Genomic DNA, 21068 nt, shown 5'->3' on the forward strand with positions numbered 1-21068 from the left:
TGCTGAAGGGTCGGTGGCCTCATGGCGTACCTTGAGAAGATTTTCCTGGGGATCTGCACCCCTGAGGTCTGAGGCTCTGAGTCAGTGCAAAGGTCTCAAGGATGCCTGAGATTTGATGTATCCAGGTCCTTGGATTTTCTGGGTCTCATCTACGGCTCCAAAGACTGGGTCTAGGTCCCACTCAGCCTTCTGTGTAGATTGCAGTTCCTCCTGGTCTCTCCTGCTCCCCCTGGAGGCTGGCCTTGCACACTCTAGGGTCATTCCATGCCTCCCAGCTCCACCCTATCCTCCTGTACCTCTTAGCTTCTCTGGAGCTACAACTGGGCTGCAAACAGCAGGGCCTCATCTGACCTGCTGTCTCTTGACTTTTCTGATTCCATAGAAGCTGACATTTTTCAACTCAACACTCAACACTTCAGGCCTGGTGGCCGAGGGAGAAGCTTTGCCCATCCCAGGAGCCCATCGTCCAGGCCTGGTCACCAAAGCAGGGCTCATCCTCTTCGGGAATGATGACAAAATGGTAAGGTGACCGCACACTGCTGTGAGTCACTTGCCTGTATCCATACCCCAGGCTTCCCTAGAAAAAACAGGAAGAACCAAGAGCCAAGGGAAGAGCCGCAATCTGAGCACAGGCTGGCTGGGTGGGGGTGAGGGTGGGGTTGTGCTTTCTGTGGCAGGCTGGACACCCTATGTGACAGAAATCCTCTCCAGTCGCCCTGGCCTTGCAGTTAGCATATATTATCAAGATCAGGTCTTTAAACCCCTAGGCCTCAGTTTCCCTCTCATGGAGTGGGGATGGGATAGTGACTGGTACAGACGGCTGCTGGGCTCTGGTAGATATTACTGGGCTTTGCCCACCAGAATAGTAGCTGAATTGAATGAAGTGTTCTTAGGCACCAACCACTGTTCCAAAGCAACGAATAGGCCTTACATGCCATCTTCCAGAGCCCTGTGAGATAATTATAACTACAACGGAAGACTTGAAAAGTTTGCCCAAGGTTACCCGAGCTAGGAGCAAAGCTGGGCTTCAGATCCTAAATTCTGGCTCCAAGGATGTTGTGGCCCTGAGACTCCACTCACACGAGATACTGGGTTGAAGAGAGACAGAGCCTCCAACCCTTAGCAACCTTGTCCGTGTGAGTGTGGTAGGGTGGAGTGTGGAGAATTGTGCTGACTGCCATGGCTCTCTCTCATCGTTCACGTGCCTGACGTGAGGGAGGCCCTGGGTCACACACACACACCTCATAGGCTGTGTGAAAGCAGCCATTTATAGTAGATGGGCACTCAGATGTGCACAGTGGATGTGTGCAGACTGGTGCTATCTGTCATGTTGTGGTCCCTAGAAATAACATCTAAGAGTGACATTCCCCAAAAAATAATTATTCAGGAACATTATGGGACAACCTCATGATACTGTGAGGGACAGGCTCAGCAAAGTCATGAGGTCAGGATGGGCTCGTCTGACCCAGGAGTCTCTGAGGATACGCTGGCATTGCCTCCGCCCTGCACATGTTCATCTCAGCAGATACCTGTTGTTCTCAGCCTCGGGGTAGTGGCCTCTCTGTCACAGGTGCTTTCCCATCAAGGGAGGCTAAGGGGAATGTGAAGGAGGCTTCCGGTGGCCAGTTGCTTGCAGCATCTGGAGACCGGGGTTAGCATTCAGGAGGGGCGGGTTCCCAAGGGTCCTGGGTGCTTCTGCCACTGTAGCCATACAAACTGCAGAGCACAGAGCCTTCAGGAAGTGTGTCTCAGGCTTGTTTGCTGGGTCCAGCTGGCCTTCTGCTTGCTGAAAGTTCTAGAACATCTACTAAAGCAACTGGATTGACTCTATTGACCCTGCATCCAGCACTGGTTGCCTGTTTTTGATAGGCACAGAATGTGGCTCTAGAATATTCTTATAACTACCTCAGATTTGTCAGGTTTTATAATGTATAGTATGGGTTATTTGAACCGTGTAGGCTCATAAATAATTGTCTAATAAATTAGAAGGGGGAAGACAAGGTAAATAATTTTGGATGAGCTGGCAGCAGGCTGGCATGTTTCCCTTGTTAAGGGTGAGTCTAGGCATTGCACACTCTCCGCAAGCTCCGCAGAGCCGGAGCCGGGCTCTGCCTGGAGTGTTGTCCACAGGAGGGCAGACTATAGGCTTCCAGGACTCTCCTTGTATCCCCTCCTCTCTCCACCTGTGTCTCAGACAGGCATCTGTCCTCTAGATGTTTCTGTGGGCTTCTGGGAGTGATCGCATGATTAATGATCTATCTTTTACTCAGTTGACTTTCACAGTAGCTTTGTAAGCATTTTTTTTTGTTTTTCTGATGAGAAGCTGTCCTTTTAATAGAAATAACATCGTTCAATAAAAGAAAGCTCATATCCTGTGGCCCGCAGTGATGAGGGCCTGCCTGACGTGAGGGAGGGCCTGGGTCACACACACACACACACATGCACACGCACACACACACACACACACACACACACACACACACACACACTGGCACATACTTGCACACATGCACCACACACAGAGAATCTAGAGAACAAGCAGCAAGCACAGTGTGGTAGGTGATTGACAATTAGGATAAAGGACAGGCACAGGCCATGTGGTCTCTTCCACGTCCCTAGGACAGTGTCTCAGCTCCGAACATCCATGTCGTTCGTTTACCTGGGCTCCCTGCTTCCTCTTGGCTGTGAGGGCTGGAGGAAGAGTGTGAGCACCCTACTCAGCTCCTCATTCTGCCGTGGTCCTACTGAAGTTCTCCCTTTTGCAGCTGCTGGTGAAGAACATCCAGCTGGAGGATGGCAAGATGATGCCAGCCTCTCAGTTCTTCAAAGGGTCTGCTAGCAGTGACCTGGAGCTGACAGAGGAAGAGCTAGCCACCGCTGAGGCTGTGCGGGTAAGAGACACCTTAGTGGTACCATCCTGTAGGACAGATTTCACAGTGCACATGAGTTTTGGGTGTTCACATTCCCTGGAGCTGGGGATATGTGCTAGCCTTGGGATAACATTGACTGTCCTCTTTTAGTATTTTCTGATATCCCAAGATCCTTCTTCCTTAGTACCTGGGCCCCTGGATTTGGGTCTGCTGAATCTGGCTTTTCTAGGGACTCACTCCCAACAGTTAACAAATGAAGCTGTCAACTTTGTAATAGTTAAGGGAGGTGGGGGCTTAACCCATCACCAGTGATGAGTGTGTGCTCTGGAACTGGTCTAGCGGGGGCACTAACAGTAACACCCAAGCTGTGACCAGCACCAGCTTCATAGTCAGGTTCCCCTCCAGCTCAATCCCCACATGATCTAGAGATCGCTTTCTTCTGTGAGCTTGGTTGTCTAGCCTGAAGCTGGGTCAGTGACCACTTTCCAGGTACTGTTCCTGGCCCTTCACACTCTGTCTCCCTGATACTGAGCCTTGTTAAGCACATGACACTGAAGGGTTTCGGTTTACTCGTCCATCTAGTCAGGGGTTCAAGGACAGCAGCTCCTATGCCTGGGATGGCTCTTGCCAGATAAACCCATCTGGGAGCCAAGCCTTGGAAGGTGAATCTGTGCTGAGTTCAGCAGAATGTGCACTGGAGCATGTTTGGTGTGACCACGAGGCTGGCTGGGAGCTACAGACTGCCCCACTCCAGGCATCGGGAGAGAATCCCACCATATGGGTAGCCTAAGGGAAAAAAGCCCTGGATTCTGAACTCCACATGAACTTTACAGCACATGAAGAATCCATGAGTGTCCCCTACCTAACAAGGACTGCTCAAACACTGCGTGAAGAAGGGAGTGGAGAGTCCTCATAGGCTAGGGGACTTAGAAACACTCACTGAGCTCCTCCTGATTTACAGGCAGTGGTTGGGAGGGGCAGGTGAAGCTATAGAACTTCCAGGAGAGCAGATGGTGGGACAGCTTCGGGAGACACTCTGCACAGAATGGGGGCAGTGAGACAAGGCCTTAGAGCTGGGGTCAGCCTTAGATGGAGGGAAGCTGAGATCTGGATATAGAGAAAAGATCTGGAAAAACCTTTGGGCAAAGGATCATAAGTACAGGAACACCACAAGTGCAGAGACACCACAGGTGCAGGGACACCACATTTGCAGGGGACACCACAGGTGCAGAGGAGCATAAGTGCAGGGACACCACAGGTGCAGGGACACCACATGTGCAGAGGACACCACAGGTGCAAAGGACATCACAGGTGCAGGGACACCACATGTGCAGAGGACATCACAGGTGCAGGGACACCACAGGTGCAGGGATACCACAGGTACAGAGGACATCACAGGTGCAGAGGAGCATAAGTGCAGGGACACCACAGGTGCAGGGGCACCACATGTGCAGAGGACACCACAGGTGCAAAGGACATCACAGGTGCAGGGACACCGCAGGTGCAGAGGACATCACAGGTGCAGGGATACCACAGGTACAGAGGACATCACAGGTGCAGAGGAGCATAAGTGCAGGGACACCACATGTGCAGAGGGCACCACAGGTGCAAAGGACATCACAGGTGCAGGGACACCACATGTGCAAAGGACATCACAGGTGCAGGGACACCACAGGTGCAGAGGACATCACAGGTGCAGAGGAGCATAAGTGCAGGGACACCACATGTGCAGAGGACACCACAGGTGCAGGGGATACCACAGGTGTAGGGACACCACAGGTGCAGAGGACGCCACAGGTGCAGGGACACCACAGGTGCAGGGACAGCTCTGTTTGAGGAGGTCATCATTGCCATGACCCAGGAATAAGAGAGGGAGCTGAATGGAGGCGGGCAGGGTCGGTCAGGTGAGACCCTTGGTGTTATAGCACTGCAGATTTAGGCTCTACAAGAGACAGACATGAAGTGCCATGTGGTCCATAGCAGCAGAGAGCCAGCATCTTCCCTAGGAATTCTGGGCACTGTAAAAGTCCGGGATGGATGGGAGTAGGAAAGGAGGAGTTCCATATTGCTAGCTTTAACCTCTCCCTCCAAAGCACAAAACAGAGCAAGCAAAGACATTTCCAGAATATTCCTGGGGCTGCTGTGGCTCTGGCCCTGCCTTTGAGCCCTCCTGGGGTTACTGAGCCAGCTGGACCAACAGACTCCGGGCCTAAGATGCTTGTCTACGATGGCTACCATGGAGGCCTGTGTCATGGGGTAGAAGTCCTCCTGGAGGATGTTGAAATTGGGTAGTTCAGTCTGGCATCTGTTAGGAACAGCCATCTTACCATGACCACTGGTCGGCCTTCTGTAATCAGGAGTGATGGCCTCTGGCCTGGAGGCCCTGACCCCTCCTCACTTGCCCAGTAGGCCAGTAGCTGGTTCTGTGATGCTTCAGAGGTCCCAGATCAGAGGAGTACTAGCCAGCCAGTGTCTCAGAGCAGACAAGATCCAGGTCATAACACCCTCACTGTGCCTGCCCTTCCTGTCATAAGCATCCCATGCCACCGTGTCAGTGCTGTGCTGGGGTTACCGGGACCCTGACGGCTGCACCAAGGCCAGGCATGAACCTTTCTAATAACACGCCAGCTTCCACTGCCTGCACCGTACCAGGAGACCAACCATGTGGCAGGAGGTCAGCAGCCTAATGTCAGAGCTGTGGCCCGCTCTGAACCCTTGGGTAGCAACAGCGCCTCGAAGACTGTAAAGGCAGAACCCTTAGCCAGCTGGGAGGATGGCACCCTACTTCACCAAGCACCTATGACTGTCATGGCCTTTATCTTTCAGAGCACTTGGATGCGAATCCTACCCAACATCCCACAAGTAGAAGACTCCACAGACTTCTTCAAGTCGGGGGCTGCATCAGTAGATGTTGTGAGGTGAGGCCAGGGGCACTGGGGTCCCTCCCAAGAATCCACTGTGGGCCCACTGAGGCCACTGTTGGTTGTACTCGTGTATCATGTGTGAGTTAATCAGAAAGGGCCCCATGGGCAGACCAGAACCGCAGTGGAAGCTGCGCCCAAATGTCTGTCCTCAAGCTGGCCTCTTATCCCAGCAGGGCTGCTGATGCCCAGCTGTCACTGCTGTCCCTTGGCTGATGCTGGCTATGGCAGATTGGGGACTAGGGCTCACATGTAGTGTGGGAGGTCCTTCTATTTACGTGTTGTTTTCATTGGCTAATGAATAAAGAAACTGCCTTGGGCCTGATAGGGCAGAACTTAGGTAGGCGGAGAAGACAGAACTGAATGCTGGGAAGAAGGGCAGAGTGACAGATGCCATGCATCTCCTGCCTGAGATGGACGCTGGTTAGAATCTTACTGATAAGCCACAGTCACGTGGCGATACATAGGTTAATAGAAATGGGTTAAATTAAGATGTAAGAATTAGCCAATAAGAAACTTAGAGCTAATGGGCCAAGCAGTGATTTAATAAATACAACTTCTGGGTGGTATTTGGGGTGTAAGCTAGCCGGGCGGCTGGGACGGAACAAGGGCCGGCTCTCCTTGCAACAACAGAGAGGTGAAGAAGACCATGTGTCATGAGAAGTGGGTCACATGTCAGATCCATTTTCTGGGTAACTGGTTACCCCCTAATCATGGTTTAAACTGGCACCGCTTACTGCCTCCTGTTTTTTGGGTCAAAAGTTCTTATAGAAGAAAGGCTTATTTTGGGCTCTCTGTTCCAGAGGGATAATAGTCCGTGGTGCTTGCACAGAGGCATGGTGACGGTAACAATGGAGGTCTCACATCTCAAATCACAAACAGGAAGCAGAGAAGGCTAGAGTCTTTTAAAACCTCAATGCTTACGTCCAGTGACACATCCCCTTTAGCAAAGCCACACCTCCTAGCCTTTCCAAATAGCTCCACCAACTGGGGACCAAGTATTCAGATGCCTGAGACTATTGGGGACATCTCATTGAAACTACCACAAGTGTAGTTTATGTCAAATTGACAAAAAACAAACAAACAGAAACTAACCAGCCACCTGTGGTGCTGGGTACGGTTGTTAGGTTTACAAGGCCTAAAGTAGATGGAGTCTCAGCCCACCCCAGCAGCATCCTGACCACGCCTTTTCATTTGAAACATTCTGAGCTACTTTGACTCCTTGTTGCTCACATTCCCTAATGGTGTCGAACACCTCACAGGGTTTGTATTTGCCCCACGCTGCTGCTCTGGTAAAATCCCTCTGGGCTTCAGCCTCCTTCTGCTTTCCGAGGATTGGGTGTGGAAAGTTCTCTAAATATTCGGAGCCCAAGTCCTTTATCGTATACTTGATTTGGACATAGTGTGTCCCAAACAATGGTCATTAATAATGTATTAGTTGTCAACTGTCATTCAATGTGTTTGTTGTCTCATAGAGACACAACAAAATTTGAGAGAGGCTGTTCTGTTATGGTTTCTGCTTTGTGGATGATAAAATCGAAGACTCAGATGAGTCAGCCCTTTGTTCAACATCAATGGTTGGTACCCGACGAGAGAGAGAGAGAGAGAGAGAGAGAGAGAGAGAGAGAGAGCTTGAAACCAAGGCCTCTGCACCCAGCGCCTGGGCCTGCACTCTATTTCCAGGCTCATGAGCCCCACTAAGTGACTGTTCAGACCACGTCTACTTACACGGGATCCACAAGGGTCTGCTGAAGCTCCGCCCCGCTCTCCATCCTTCTCTTCCCCTCAGGCTGGTGGAGGAGGTGAAGGAGCTGTGTGACGGGCTGGAGTTAGAGAATGAAGATGTTTACATGGCTACCACCTTTAAGGACTTCGTCCAGCTCCTCGTGAGGAAGCTGAGAGGGGAGGATGAAGAGGACCAGTGTGTCGTTAACTACGTGAGTGCTGCCCTGGGCCTGGACTCCCCTCCTGCTGCACCAGCCCTGGGGAACGTCTTCCGCAGAGACTGTTGCTGTCCAGTGCACAAAGCGTAGGCAAATCCCACATCTCAAAGCCTAGAGGGGCTGGCGAGGTGAGGAGGGCAGGCGACCCTGTGCCTGCAGCTTGTGCAGAGTGAAGTGAGCCACAGCGGTGTGAATCCCTTTATGAAAAAGATCTGGAACAGTCTCCCTTAGGGTAGCTGGGCAGTCTAGCAGCCCCAGAGGCGTGGGCTTCTGGGTGCTTTGTTCACCTGGTGATTTGTAACAACACCTGGGGAAGTACAGGTGGCCACAGTGGGTATCAGGTCACCCATAGGACAGTGGACAAACAGCCAGGGAACAGATTTCAGGATGGGGCTGGTGTCTGTGGGACTCCTGGGTTCAGAGTGGAGAAGTCAATCTGGTAGTGAAAGGCACCATGTCTGAGGGTGAAAGGGCCTCGCCTTACCCACAGCAAGCTACCACCCAGAACCCCACACACCTCTTCCAGTGTCACACGAGGACCAGGCAGAGGTGGCCTCCAGCCCTGACACTGCCCAAGTCGGTACCACTCAGTGGCCCCACCGTCTAGGAGTACAGCCGACTCACGTGGTCGGCTGTACATCCCTCTGTGCGTCCCTGGGCGTGTGCCTGTCACGGAAGCCTATGTGTGGGAAATCCGCCATAACCAAGCCTGTGTGTTATCCGCCGTAACCAAGCTTCCTTCCCAGGTGGAAAAGACAGTGAAGAAGCTGACTGTCCAGATGCCCTACCAACTCTTCATCGGGGGCGAGTTCGTGGATGCCGAGGGCTCCAAGACCTATGATACCATCAACCCGACAGACGGAAGTGTGAGTGCAGGCCACAATTCATCCTCCCCTCCCCCCAAGCTGTCTTCTAAGGGCACAGACCAGGGGTCTGTGCTTGGATATGTGTGTCTTTGTTACGGACATGAAAGGTCCCAACCTAGGCCACAGGAATGGAGGGGAGCAAAGGAATGAGGGGAGGGGTGAGAGGAGGCAGGAAAGCACTGAAAAACCAGAATATTCTTTAGAGACTGAGGATGTTTAAGAGCCATGGCTCCCCTCCATGCTGAAGCTGTCCCTCTTGCATGGAGGGCACCATCAGCAAAGTCTTCCTCAAATGTAACACTGTTTTTTTTCTTTTTTTTTTATTGAACTATATTTTTTTTCCCACTCCCCTCTCCTTCTACCCTTTTACATGGTTTCCATGCTCCCAATTTACTCAGGAGATCTTGTCTTTTTCTACTTCCCATGTAGATTAGATTCATGTATGTCTCTCTTAGGGTCCTCATTCTTGTCTAGGTTCTCTGGGATTGTGAATTGTAGGCTAGTTTTTCTTTGCTTTATGTCTAAAAGCCACCTATGAGTGAGTCCATATGATAATTGTCTTTCTGGATCTGGGTTACCTTACTCAATATGATGTTTTCTAGATCCATCCATTTGCTTGCAAATTTCATGATGTTGTTATTTTTTTTGTGCTGTGTAGTGCTCAGTTGTGTAAATGTACCACAATTTCCTTATCCATTCTTTGGTCAAGGGGCATTTAGGTTGTTTCCAGGTTCTGGATATGACAAACAATGCTGCTATGAACATAGCTGAGCACATGTCCTTGTGGTATGATTGAGCATTCTTTGGGTATATACCCAAAAGTGGTATTGTTTGGTCTTGATGTAGGTTGTTTCCTAGTTTTCTGAGAAATTGCCACACTGACATCCAACGGGGCTGTATCAGTTTGTACTCCCACCAGCAATGGAGGAAATATAACTCAGTGTTTGCCAGACATTCTTGACTGTGACTCTCTCATGTCATGACCCACTGCGTATGCTACACCACACAAAAGGCCACATACCCGAGGCTCTCTTTGATGAGACCCGACACAGGGATGACTTTCCATCTGCTGGTGCCCACTCAGTCCCACAGAAAATAGGGATCATTTGGGGGGAGTTGGCAAGTGAATCCCAAGGGGCAGATAGGATGGATGGTGCCCTCGGGATGCCAACCTTGCAAGTGTGGCATGGACAGGCCTCTGCCAGGCTCCAGGGCCTTGGGTGGGAACAGCAAAGCTGTTCATGGGCACCTACGAGGAGATGCCGCCTCATCCTCCGCCCCGTCCTTCCGACTCCCTTGGCTACTGCCACATCCCCCAGCACCTATCAGGAATGGAACTGGGACACGGATCCAGAATCCCTCTGTGTAGAAGCCTCTCTGGCTCAGCTCACTGCGCCAGCGGATCTCGGCTTCCGGTGTGAACAGCGCCAGGCTGCTGGGGCTCCTCAGATGCAGCTGGGCTGTCATCCCCTCTGGGCTCCGTGCAGATGTGAGAAGGATCCGTAGGGGCCTCCTCAAGGCCCCAGCCTCCTTTGCTGATTCCTCCCTAGCCACTAGGGGCAGCACTTTCCCTCAATGCCAGCCTACATGGTGGGGACCCTGCCTATGGGTAGCCTAGGATGAGGCGGGAGCCAGAAGAGGCTGTCACGTCTCTGTTCCTTCCACAGGTCATCTGCCAGGTGTCCCTTGCCCAGGCGAGTGATGTTGACAAGGCAGTGGCGGCAGCGAAGGAAGCCTTTGAGAATGGACTGTGGGGGAAGATAAACGCACGTGACCGGGGCCGGCTCCTGTACAGGTGGGACCCGCCAGTGGGAAGTGGTCTGGGCACTGCAGCCTACGGCTTAGGAGATGCCCTGTGGAAGAGGCAGGCGAGGTGTCCCCAGCTAGCTGTGATGTTAAAGGAGAGGTGCAGAGGGGAGGCTGCATTCCAGGGCAGCTATAGGCTGGGGTGCCTGAGAGGCATGGCTCAGATGTGGACCAGCAAGGACTGGGGCCTCCTGCCAGCCAAGGGCAACAAAGGGGAGATGTGTAGGGTCCTGTCTGCCTCTCGCTGCTCTGCCTGGCTGATACAGCTGGGACTGCCTGGTGCCAGCTCCTCTTTCAGGATTTTTTAAAACTGTTGTTATTATTATAGTGTGTGGTGTTTGGTGTGTGTGCTGTTTGTGCATGCAATGTGCGTAGTGTTGTATGATATGTATGATATATATGGTGTGTATTTGGTGTGGTGTGAGTGTGTATAGTGTGCATGGTATGTGTGCTGTGTGTGTGATGTATATGGGGTGTATGGTATGTGTGCTGTATGTGTATGTGGTGTGTGTGTATGTATGTGATGTGTGTGGTGTTGTATGATGTGTATGGTATGTGTGTATGTATGTGTGATGTGCGTGGTATTGTATGATATATATGGTATTATAGTGTATGTGTTGTGTGTGTAGTGTGTATGTATGTGATGTGTGGTGTTGTATGATGTGTATGATATTTGTTTGTTGGGTTGTATTGTGTGTAGTGTGTATGTGTGTGCATACTTGCACCACAGTGTGCACACGGAGGTCCGAGGTCAGCTTTCCAGAATCAGTTCTCTCCTACCATGGCTCCCAGAGATCAAACTCATGTTGCTGGTTTGCTCAGTAAAGGCCTTTAGATGCTCAGCCATCGTGCAGGCCACATCTTCCTCTTAATGCTCTTTATTAAGAGGAAGGGGCCTCTCTCTCCCTGTGGTGCCAGCTAAGTCTTGCTGGTCGTTTGACCTTGTGACCAGAGGATGCAAGTCTGAAGGAGCCTGAAGGAGCCTCGATGAAACCCTGTGCCCCTAGAGCCATGGGCCCTGGTGTGGGGACTCAGGGTCCCTCTTATTGATACAAAATATATCTGTCATTTCCAAAGGGACAAGAGGGCTAACAGGGGTGATCATGGGGAACATGTGTCCAGATTCCCCAGATTACATGTTTCAATGTGAAAGCAGTTCCATGAATTTTTAAAAATGTTTGTGTGTGTATGTGTGTGTTAGTGTCTGTGCATGTTCCTGAGTGTGATGTGTTTGTGTGTGCAGGTCAGAGGGCAACCTCAAGTGCTAGGCCTGGTCTTCTGCCTTGTTTGAGACAGGGTCTCTTGTTATTTCATGGTTGCATATGCCAGGCTATCTGGCTCCCGAGCTACTGGGAACTCTCCTGTTTCTGCCTCCCACCTCACCAAAGGCTTGTTGGGATCCCACCTCACCTCAGGCATGCCGGGATCTGAACTAAGGTCCTCATACTTGCACAAGTGATTTATGCACTGATATCTTCATAAGGTTTTTCAGCTACACCACAACGGAAAGTCATAAACCAAGACATCTATAAAGGTACAGAAATAGAGTCAGACAGATGGCCCCGCCGTTAAAAGCACATGCTGCTTTTGCAGGAGACCCAAGTTCACTTCCCAGCACCCATATGGCAGCTCACAACCATCTGCAACTCTGATTCCAGGGATCTGGTGCCTTCTTCTGGCCTCTGAAGGCACTGTACACACATGGTGTTTGCAGGCAAACATACACATAAAATAAAAATAATTAAGTCTTACAAGAAAAAAAAAAAACCCACAGCAGTAGAAGTGACAGATGAAGGGGGGTACGGCAAAGGGGAAAATTTCTGTTGTAAGTCCCAGATGAAGAAGTCCTGAAGTAGCCATAGATTTTAGGGAAGAGTCAGCTAGTGATCCCATGGTTCCCAGACCAGGCAATGGTCACCAGCTGTGAGACATCCATACATCCTTGGGCTTTTAAGACCAGGAAGCATCCTCACTAAGGTGATCTGCTGCCACCTGGTGGCCACTGTTATAATAACCCATGCTTCCTCATGGTAACAGTGCCAGCATTAAGAGGAAGCTTAGACTCCATCTCTAGCGATTCCTGCTGTGTGTGTGCTCAGTCTAGCCCAGCTGGGCAGGCCTGGGGCAGGCAGGACAGTCCTTCTGGAGAAGCAGCTGCAGAGTAACCCCAGGCTTGATGTAGTGCCTCTGGCCAAGGTCCTGAGGTCGAAGGCCTGGGTCACCTGAGTAACAGACAAAGCCAGCAGGAAGGGATTAGGAAGCTGGAGCCCTGAAATGAACTTGGTGTAGGATCTCAGGGAGACCCTACCACACATAGACTGTGGCTTTGTCTGAGTGAAGAGGGTGACTGCAGGAAGATGTTAGCATCTTTGTCGGGAGCAACCGACTGTGCAAAGTTGCCCTACCAACTTTGGTCAGTGCCTCTGCCAGACTGAAGCCTTGTCAGTGAGGGGACACCATTATAAACCCCAGGCTGCTCACAGTGGCCATCAGAAGCAGGGTAGCAGAACACAGACTCACAATAGCCCGAAAGTCGCCTTTCCCACATGGATCTCCTGCTTATAGGGCTGGGGTCACCTCAACCTCCAGTCCTCGGCCTCAGGGACATGACTGAGTTGAACTGCCCGTCAGGTTGGATGTACTTTCTCTCTTTTGAAGCTATCAAAAACAGGAAGGATGGCCACTAAGGACAGTGGCCTCTTGGCTGTTAGCCATAGGCAGGTGACCACCTCTTCAGAGCAACTTCGTGGGGACATTGTAACAGTGTCGATCTATAGGGAGAGGAAAGGAAGGGGACAGAGGGTTTTAGTCTCACACCCATCCAGAAAGGTAGACCTTATTGTCCCATCTCACAGATGGGAAAGGTGAGTCCAGCTCGTCTGAATGACGGTTCTGGTAGTGGAGGGCAGAGTCCTCCACTCCATAAGAAATGGCACTGGAGAGCAGCATCTTAGCCACCATCTTAGGTGGCACGCCTAAGCCAGTCTCCCGCCCTTCTCTTGACGTCGGCCAGGTTGGCGGATCTCATGGAGCAGCACCAGGAAGAGCTAGCCACCATCGAGGCCCTGGACGCAGGCGCTGTCTACACGCTGGCTCTGAAGACGCACGTGGGCATGTCCATCCAGACGTTCCGCTACTTTGCTGGCTGGTGTGACAAAATCCAGGTGGGGTTTGGGCTCCCGTGTGTATGTGCAGGCGGGTTCCAGGGGAGGTGGCAGGAAGGGCGGCGTCCTGCCAAGCACGCTGCCAAACAGCTACCATGGTGGCAGCTTACAGCATGGGCAACTCACGATTCCGCAGATGAGAGCCCAGCAGGCTTGGCCAGTTTCGTGCCAGGGCCTCATAGTATGCCCAGCGTTCTGTCGCAGCAAGAAATACCTAGAGAGTCAACTTGTAAAATGAATGGGTAAATTTTGGCTCACGGTTTGGAAGGCCCCCATGCCCAGTCTGTTGACTCCGTGGCTCCTGGGACTGTCGGCACACATCAGGCTACAAGAGTGAGTGACAGAGCAAAGAAGAGGGGGAGATGGGGTGGGGAGTTGACTAGCTCCTTGAAGGACACCCCCAAGACCTAACCTCCAGCAGCTAGGCCCCACTTCTTAAGAATTTCTCTACCTCCTAGTAGTGCCCTTTGGGGGAACAAGCCATTAGCATGCGGGTAATAAAATCCAGCTATGGCAAGTGCATGGGATGGCTGGGCCTCACCTTGAGGCTCCGAGGGAGGTTCAGGTGTTTCCAGGACCATTCAGGTGTTGCCAGAGTCCTGTTTTGGGGATTATAGGGCCCGTGTCTGTGCTGGCTACAGGCAAGGGCCTCACCCCCTACTCCTGGCCTGCGGCCTCCATCTTCCAATGATGTCATCTGTGAGTTTTGGGTCTCTGCCACTGTCTTTTTTTTTTAAAGATTTATTTATTTATTTATTTATTTATTTATTATGTATATAACATTCTGCCTGCACATATGCCCGCATGCCAGAAGAGAGCGCCAGATCTCATTACAGATGGTTGTGAGCCACCATATGGTTGCTGGGAATTGAACTCAGGACCTCTGGAAGAGCAGCCAGTGCTCTTAACCGCTGAGCCATCTCTCCAGCCCTCTGCCACTGTCTTATAACTGTGGAATGTGGTCCTAGGAGTTCCTGTGGAACCTACCTCCTGAAGTCCACTAGAAGACCTTGCACATACCTGTCTTGGGGTCAAGCACACCATCTTTGAAAGTTTCCCAGGGAGAGGAGGGCTCGGGGCTCTTCTCCCGCTAGGAGCTGAGAACTATGAAGCATGGTGGCCACATGAGAGGTGGACTGCCAGCTACCACCCCCATTCTGTCTCCTGTGACTTCTCTGGAGCCACCTCTAACTGGGCACCCTGGTTCTAGGGGCAAGCTGGCCTCCTCACCCTTTCTCTGCGCAGATATCAGCTTTCTGCCCTGACGTAGAACTGTTGCTTTGCTCCTCTGGGTGTCCAGCCTGACGCCTCTGAACTCCTGCCATGTCCCTGTCAAGTATAAGCTGGCAGATCAGACTCTCTCATGGGAGAGTCAGTGCCCAAACAAGACCCTGGGGCTCCTGGGGCTCCTGCAGGGACTGGCTGACCCCACCCCGACCCCGGTGACACTGCCGTGTTTCTTCTAGGGTGCCACCATCCCCATCAACCAGGCTAGACCCAACCGCAATCTGACCTTGACCAAGAAAGAACCTGTTGGGTGAGTGACAAGGCACAGTGACATAGAGTGACAAGGTGTGTTCTGGGATGCCACACACCTGCCAGCAGCTCGTAGTATCCCTGTACATATCCATACATGTCTAAAGTACCTATGTCGGGCACTTCTATGGTCACTGCCTTTTATTAAAATGTACAGTAACTGTCCATCTGAGCCATGACGGTAGATGGGGGGCTATGTCTTGACCTCCACCGTCAGTCTCCCTAGCCACACGGCCACCTGCAAGCTGGAAGGCTCAGAACAGGAGTCGCACATGGCACAGCCCCCCAGCCTAGTGGATGCTGCCACCCACATTCAGGGAGCGGCTTCCCTCCTCAGTTCCCAGAGACTCTTCAAAGTGTGGCTTAGCCAGTCTCCTAAGTGTTTCTCGGTCCACTCAAATGGAGAGCCAAGGTTAACCATGGCAACGGTGCAGGGCTGAGCTCAGTAAGGCAAATGCAGAAGCAGACTGCAGAGGAACCTGGCCCTCAGCACCTCATCTCACACGCGGAGGACCCCAGGCACAGAGGAAAAGAGAAGGCATGGTGGGACACCTTGTCCATAGGTATTCAGAATCCTTGTGTCAGAAGCATGGGGAACCCCTCACGGGTGTATGGGGGACTTGGGAGCCTGCATATGGCTCTGTAGGAACAGGGGCTCTATCAAAAACTCACTGCCATGGTCTTAACACGTTCTCCTGAAGCCCGGAAGTGGGAGGAAAGGAAAAGGGAGGGAGGGAGGACTCAGATCCTGCAGGGCAGCTAGGATCACTGTGTGAGCCAAAGGTAAGAGGCTTAGACATTGACCTGACTTGGGTAACGGAATGAAGAAATGATAGCACACGTACAGAAAGGCTGGGATTGGGCGGGCCTTGTGTCCTGATGGAGACATGCCAACAGCAGACCGGAAACTCAGTGTACTTATTTCATACATCTGAATTGAGGAGCCGGGTTTATGATATGCGGCCGAATAAGAAGGTGGGTTTTAGTTTATCTCAGTAGGGGAGGGGGAGGTCTCTGTGGGGAGTGGCCTCAGGTCTGAGTGTCCTAGAGGGGGAAGCTATAATTGACATTTATGCACATGCTGTTAACGTCTATATGCAGACGAGGGGAAGGCTTTGCTGTTCCCATGGTAGAGGCACATGGCTGCTTGGTCCCATGGCTTCAGGCCTGTGACCACCCAGCATCATGGCAGAATCACATGGCACAGGAGGATGCTCACCTCACGGCAGCCAGGGACCCTTCAGCACCTGGGGATACGTGAAATCCAAATTTGTGTGGCTGGTGGCTGCCGACAGCCTTCGGCATTTCTTACATAACCGTCACCCTGACCTCCATCTCTGTGGCTATGCCACATTTCCTTTGTGAGTCTGGGTGTGTGAGTTTGTGATGGCAGGGGGACTCTTCTGGCATTTCCCTTATTTGGGTCTCCTAAGATCCCACTTCTCTCCATAGCCACCATCCAGCAGCCTCTGTCACCCACCTAGACCCCCTATTATGCCAAGTGTCTGCTGGACAAAGGCATGGAGCCTCCTAACCCCCAGTGCCTTCTACCACTCCCAGGGTAATGTGCAGGCTCCTGTTGACCCTGTTCCATGCGGGCTCTGGCTGACACCTACCATGCCTCCCTGAGATGCCTCACAGCCAGCCTTCCCAGCGGCCTCTGCATGTGCTTTCTAAATACCTGGGTCCAATTAGGAAGCCTCCTTTCTGGTCCCTTGATGGTAGTGATGGTGACACAGGAGCCCAGAGAGGCAGAGCCACACAGGAGTAAGCTGTGCCCAGCATGCCTGCTCCCTACCACACCCAAGTCACACTGGTCTGAGAGGCTCACACACCAAGCCAGAGCTTCTCAATGGCGACTGACCTCCCCAGACTTCCCACACAGACCCCATCTTTTCCTCTTGCTGGATTGGCCTCCAGCCTGACACTTGGAAGGACCATATCCCTGCCGGCCCATCTTATACCATGTCCTCTCATGACCTGATCTGAGTGCACACCTGTATCTGTTCCCTGTACCCGCACCCTGCTTCCCTTCCTCCCTGGACACTGACCTCATCCCAGCCAGTCCATACTGCAGCATCAGAGGGATGGGCTGCCTCAGCCGGGCCATTGCCTTTCCTGGAAGTCCAGGCTTTGACAGCCACAGCTGGGGAGTCCACTCTGGGCTGCTTGGCTGAGGAGGGATAAATGCCCTCTGCTGTTGTTTGCAGGGTCTGTGGCATTGTCATCCCCTGGAACTATCCCCTGATGATGCTGTCCTGGAAGACCGCAGCCTGCTTGGCTGCTGGGAACACTGTGGTGATCAAGCCTGCCCAGGTAAGCACGTTCTGTATCAGCCTGTGGCCCATGAAGGTGATGGGGAGCTCACTCTGTCAGGAGACGGGACCCTTAGCCTACACTGCACTGCTGCTAGGAGCTGGCTGGCCCTTAAAGCCCAGCTTACCATGGATGGAGATAGGTGTCAGGGATGGTACTAGATGTCAGAGCAAACTGCCCAGCTACTACTAATGGAGACCTGGAGACCGAGCTGGCACACATCACTGCTCAGTGGGCAGAGGACAGAGTTTCTGCATCCACTCTGGATCTACACCCTGGATCTTGTTTTATGTCCCTTGCCTGTCCCATGCTCAGAGCAGGCCAATGGTGCCAGTAAACTTGGTTCATGGTCTCTTTCTGGCTTCAGAAACCAGAAGCCCTAGAAGGAGGTAGTGTGGGCAAAGATGTTTAGGAACCTTCCAGCTAGGCTACGAATGGTAGGCCAGTGGAAGTGGGATTTCCTGGGCCACAGGTGCCCTCCACATGTATGACAGCACGCCTAGTCTCAGTTTCATCTCCACACATGCCATTCATCCACTGCTGCCTCCTGGAGGAACCGGACACCAGGTGCCATCCTTGGAGTGCCCAGTGGCCCTCCAGGTCTTTGAAGCCCACTGGCCTGGAGGGCAGCAGCATAAGGAAACACTGAAGATCCTAGACCGTGTGTGCCGGAGTCCGCTCTCCTCCAGCTTTTTTTCACTCATTGTTCTGATTTTTTATTTTTGTTTGGTTCCCTTTTGCTTCCCGTTTCTCAGGCTAAATATAGAGTTAGATTGAATTACAATAGTAATTGGACAGTTAAAATTCCCATTTGTATTTCATTTTTGGAAATATCTTTTCACAGTGGTTTGTTTAAGAAGATTGCACTTGGGTCAAAATAAACAAAACAAACAAACAAACAAACAAACCTGCCCTCTGAAAATTAGACACCAGAGGACAAAAAGACGGCTGGACTTCGAGGTAGAGCAGCAGTTTTTAAAAACGTTTGCTGCTCTTCCAGGGGTCATGGGTTCACTTCCCAGCAACTACCTCAGGAAGATCCAGAGGCTCCTACACTTTCTTCTGGCCTCTGTCCCAAGTCTGTCTCTCTCTCTCTCTCTCTCTCTCTCTCTCTCTCTCTCTCTCTCTCTCTCGCACACACACACACAGAGAGAGAGAGAGGGGGAGAGAGAGAGGAGAGAGAGAGAGAGAGAGAGAGGGAGGGAGCGCTCAAGTGGGCGCTCACCTGGCTCTTCCTATTTTTAATTTGCTTTTTTTTTAATTTACCTTTTATCAAGTCTCCTTTTGCCCAGGCTAGTTTCTACATGCCATGTTGCTGAGGAAAATCTTCAGCTCCTCCTCTTTCCACTGCTGAGTGCTGGGATTCCAGGCATGGCCCAGCACACCCAGTTTCTCTGTACTGAGGATGGAGCCGTGAGCTTTGGACACCCTAGGCATATCTTCCCCTTTCCACATAGGCCAGATCCCCAGCAATGCCTTCCCTTGGTTTTTTCCCCCAAGTTAATTCTGTCTATATTTATTTCATGTGTATTATTTATTTACTTATTTTTGGTGTTGTTAAGACAGGATCTCTTTATGTAACCTGGCTAACATATTCAACAAATTAGCAATTTGCAGCACCAGCTTATTTAGGCTGATGAAAACCCTCCGAGGTAGACCTTGATTTCCGCTAAGGGTGTGGTGCTGTCAGCAGGTCAGGGTCCTTGTTTGGTTCAGGTCAGCCTCACCCTTAGGTAAACTCTGTCCTAAGAAAGGCCACTGACAAGGTCTGAGACCCTGGAGTCACAGCTCGTTACCCAGCCAGGGTCCTGTAGGGGATATGAAATGACCTGACCTTGACTGGAAGAACCACTGAACCAGCGGTGTACAGGAGCCAGAGCGAGGATGAATGTTAGGAACGGGAAGGGCTGGAAGCCAGCAGGGCGGCCAGATACACAACACAGAGAGCTGGTCACCAGGGCCCTGTGGCCATCCAGTTTCACAAGGGGCCTCCTCCATAGGTTGGTGCCTGCAGTTTTCTGAGCAGAAGCTGGTCTCATGCTGAGGGGCTGCTGAGGGTCACCTTGCTGGAGGAGCTGAGCCCCTCTGGATGGGCTCCTAGCCTGTCCCTGACACTGCTGCTTCAGGCCTCAGTGTAAACACTCTGAGAAGAGAGGATCATGGGGTGGAAAGCATCTGGGCCTGGCTGAGGAGCTGCTAGTAGGGGAGTGTAGCATGCTAGGGACTTACATCATTCCTGGGAGAGGTTGGGATGCTAGCTGGGTGGGCAGTGCCTATGGTTGGCCATGAGCATGGCCTCCCTATGGTCATCCTGCTGTTCTACTCACTGCTCCCCCTTCCTGCTCCTGGGAGAAAGACTATGAAGGGAGGCTGCACCCTACATCCAAACTCTCCCACACTCAGACTTCCACCCTGTTCCTCCTTCAGGTGACCCCACTCACAGCCTTGAAGTTCGCAGAGCTGACACTAAAGGCCGGCATTCCCAAGGGCGTGGTCAACATCATCCCTGGATCAGGTAAGGACAGGGATAGGGAAAAGGCTGGGGCTTAGAGCATCAAGGCACACACATGACCAGAGTGGTGTTGGGAGGGCGGGGATGACCCTGTGGTGGGAGGACATGCACTGAGGAGACACGGTGCCTGGAAGTGTCTTAACTTTCAGTACCTTCTTGGATGCTTTCTGTTTTGTTCTTGTCTACACTCTGGATTATCTATGTGGCTAGGGAATTGTCTGCCCTTAGACATATAAGAGAATTCATCTGTAGAACGTTCTAGGCTTAGAGCACTTGGGGATGCAATGTTACATTAGCTTCTTAGTTAATAGTCTAGTTTATAGGCAAAATTGTATCACACAGATTCAAAACTTGTTGATAGGGTGTTGGAGCCTGGGTCGCTCCAACACAGATAATTATTTTCCCTAACTGGACTGAAACAGAGACACTAGGAATAATCAGACACAGCTTACTCAGTCACGATGGAAGGGCATCTCAGGGACTTTTCTCCTGATGATCTCCCGCATTTATTCTCCAAACAACTTATATACACATCACATCAGTTGAGCCAGAAAATACATTAGGCTATTGGCTAGGTAACCAGGTGAATGGGCTCTAGTCACATCCGCATCTACCTGTATGCTAGCAGTCACATAGGCCATGAATTAGCATCTCTATAAGACATCCTCCAAATTACAAAGGAAGAAGCACCAAACATCCTGACCATTAGGTCACCAGCTTCAGCCAACACCTCTCCTCAGGCGATCTAAATTTATAACAGAAGAGAAAGGGTCCAACTAAATAAGAAAAGAGGAAGTAGGCTAGAGAGATGGCTCAGAGGTTAAGAACACTGACTGCTCTTCCAGAGGTCCCAAGTTCAATTCCCAGCAACCACAGGGTGGCTCACAACCATCTACAGTGAGATCTGGTGCCGTCTTCTGGCCTGTAGGCATACATGAAGGCAGAACACTGTATACATAATACATAGATAAATCTTTTAAAAGATGCCTGATGGCAGAGATGTAGATGATATTCTTTTGTCCTTTTGTCTCCTTTTACTGTGATTTCCGTTGTCTTTCCCTGCAATCAGTACTGTCTACTTAAGGTCTGCTCTGGTGTTGATAGAGGTGCCTATGATTCCATGACCTTTCTTGC

General features: G+C 51.5%; 1 protein-coding gene across 1 annotated transcript in view; it reads left to right on the plus strand.

Annotated features, from left to right (window-relative positions):
• Window positions 1–21068, plus strand: part of Aldh1l1 (aldehyde dehydrogenase 1 family member L1) — a 48296-nt gene that overhangs the window by 11105 nt on the left and 16123 nt on the right. The window contains exons 7-16 of the mRNA XM_041641245.1: window positions 383–520; window positions 2766–2891; window positions 5697–5788; window positions 7581–7728; window positions 8481–8600; window positions 10268–10395; window positions 13420–13570; window positions 15037–15107; window positions 17317–17422; window positions 19850–19937. Of these exons, the coding sequence (XP_041497179.1) occupies window positions 383–520; window positions 2766–2891; window positions 5697–5788; window positions 7581–7728; window positions 8481–8600; window positions 10268–10395; window positions 13420–13570; window positions 15037–15107; window positions 17317–17422; window positions 19850–19937 (1168 nt within the window). The remainder of the gene's footprint in view (window positions 1–382; window positions 521–2765; window positions 2892–5696; window positions 5789–7580; window positions 7729–8480; window positions 8601–10267; window positions 10396–13419; window positions 13571–15036; window positions 15108–17316; window positions 17423–19849; window positions 19938–21068) is intronic.

Source organism: Microtus oregoni, unplaced genomic scaffold (genome assembly GCF_018167655.1).
Source record: "Microtus oregoni isolate MIOR12 unplaced genomic scaffold, Mior012 000002F_ref0000024, whole genome shotgun sequence".
NCBI classification, from domain to species: domain Eukaryota; kingdom Metazoa; phylum Chordata; class Mammalia; order Rodentia; family Cricetidae; genus Microtus; species Microtus oregoni.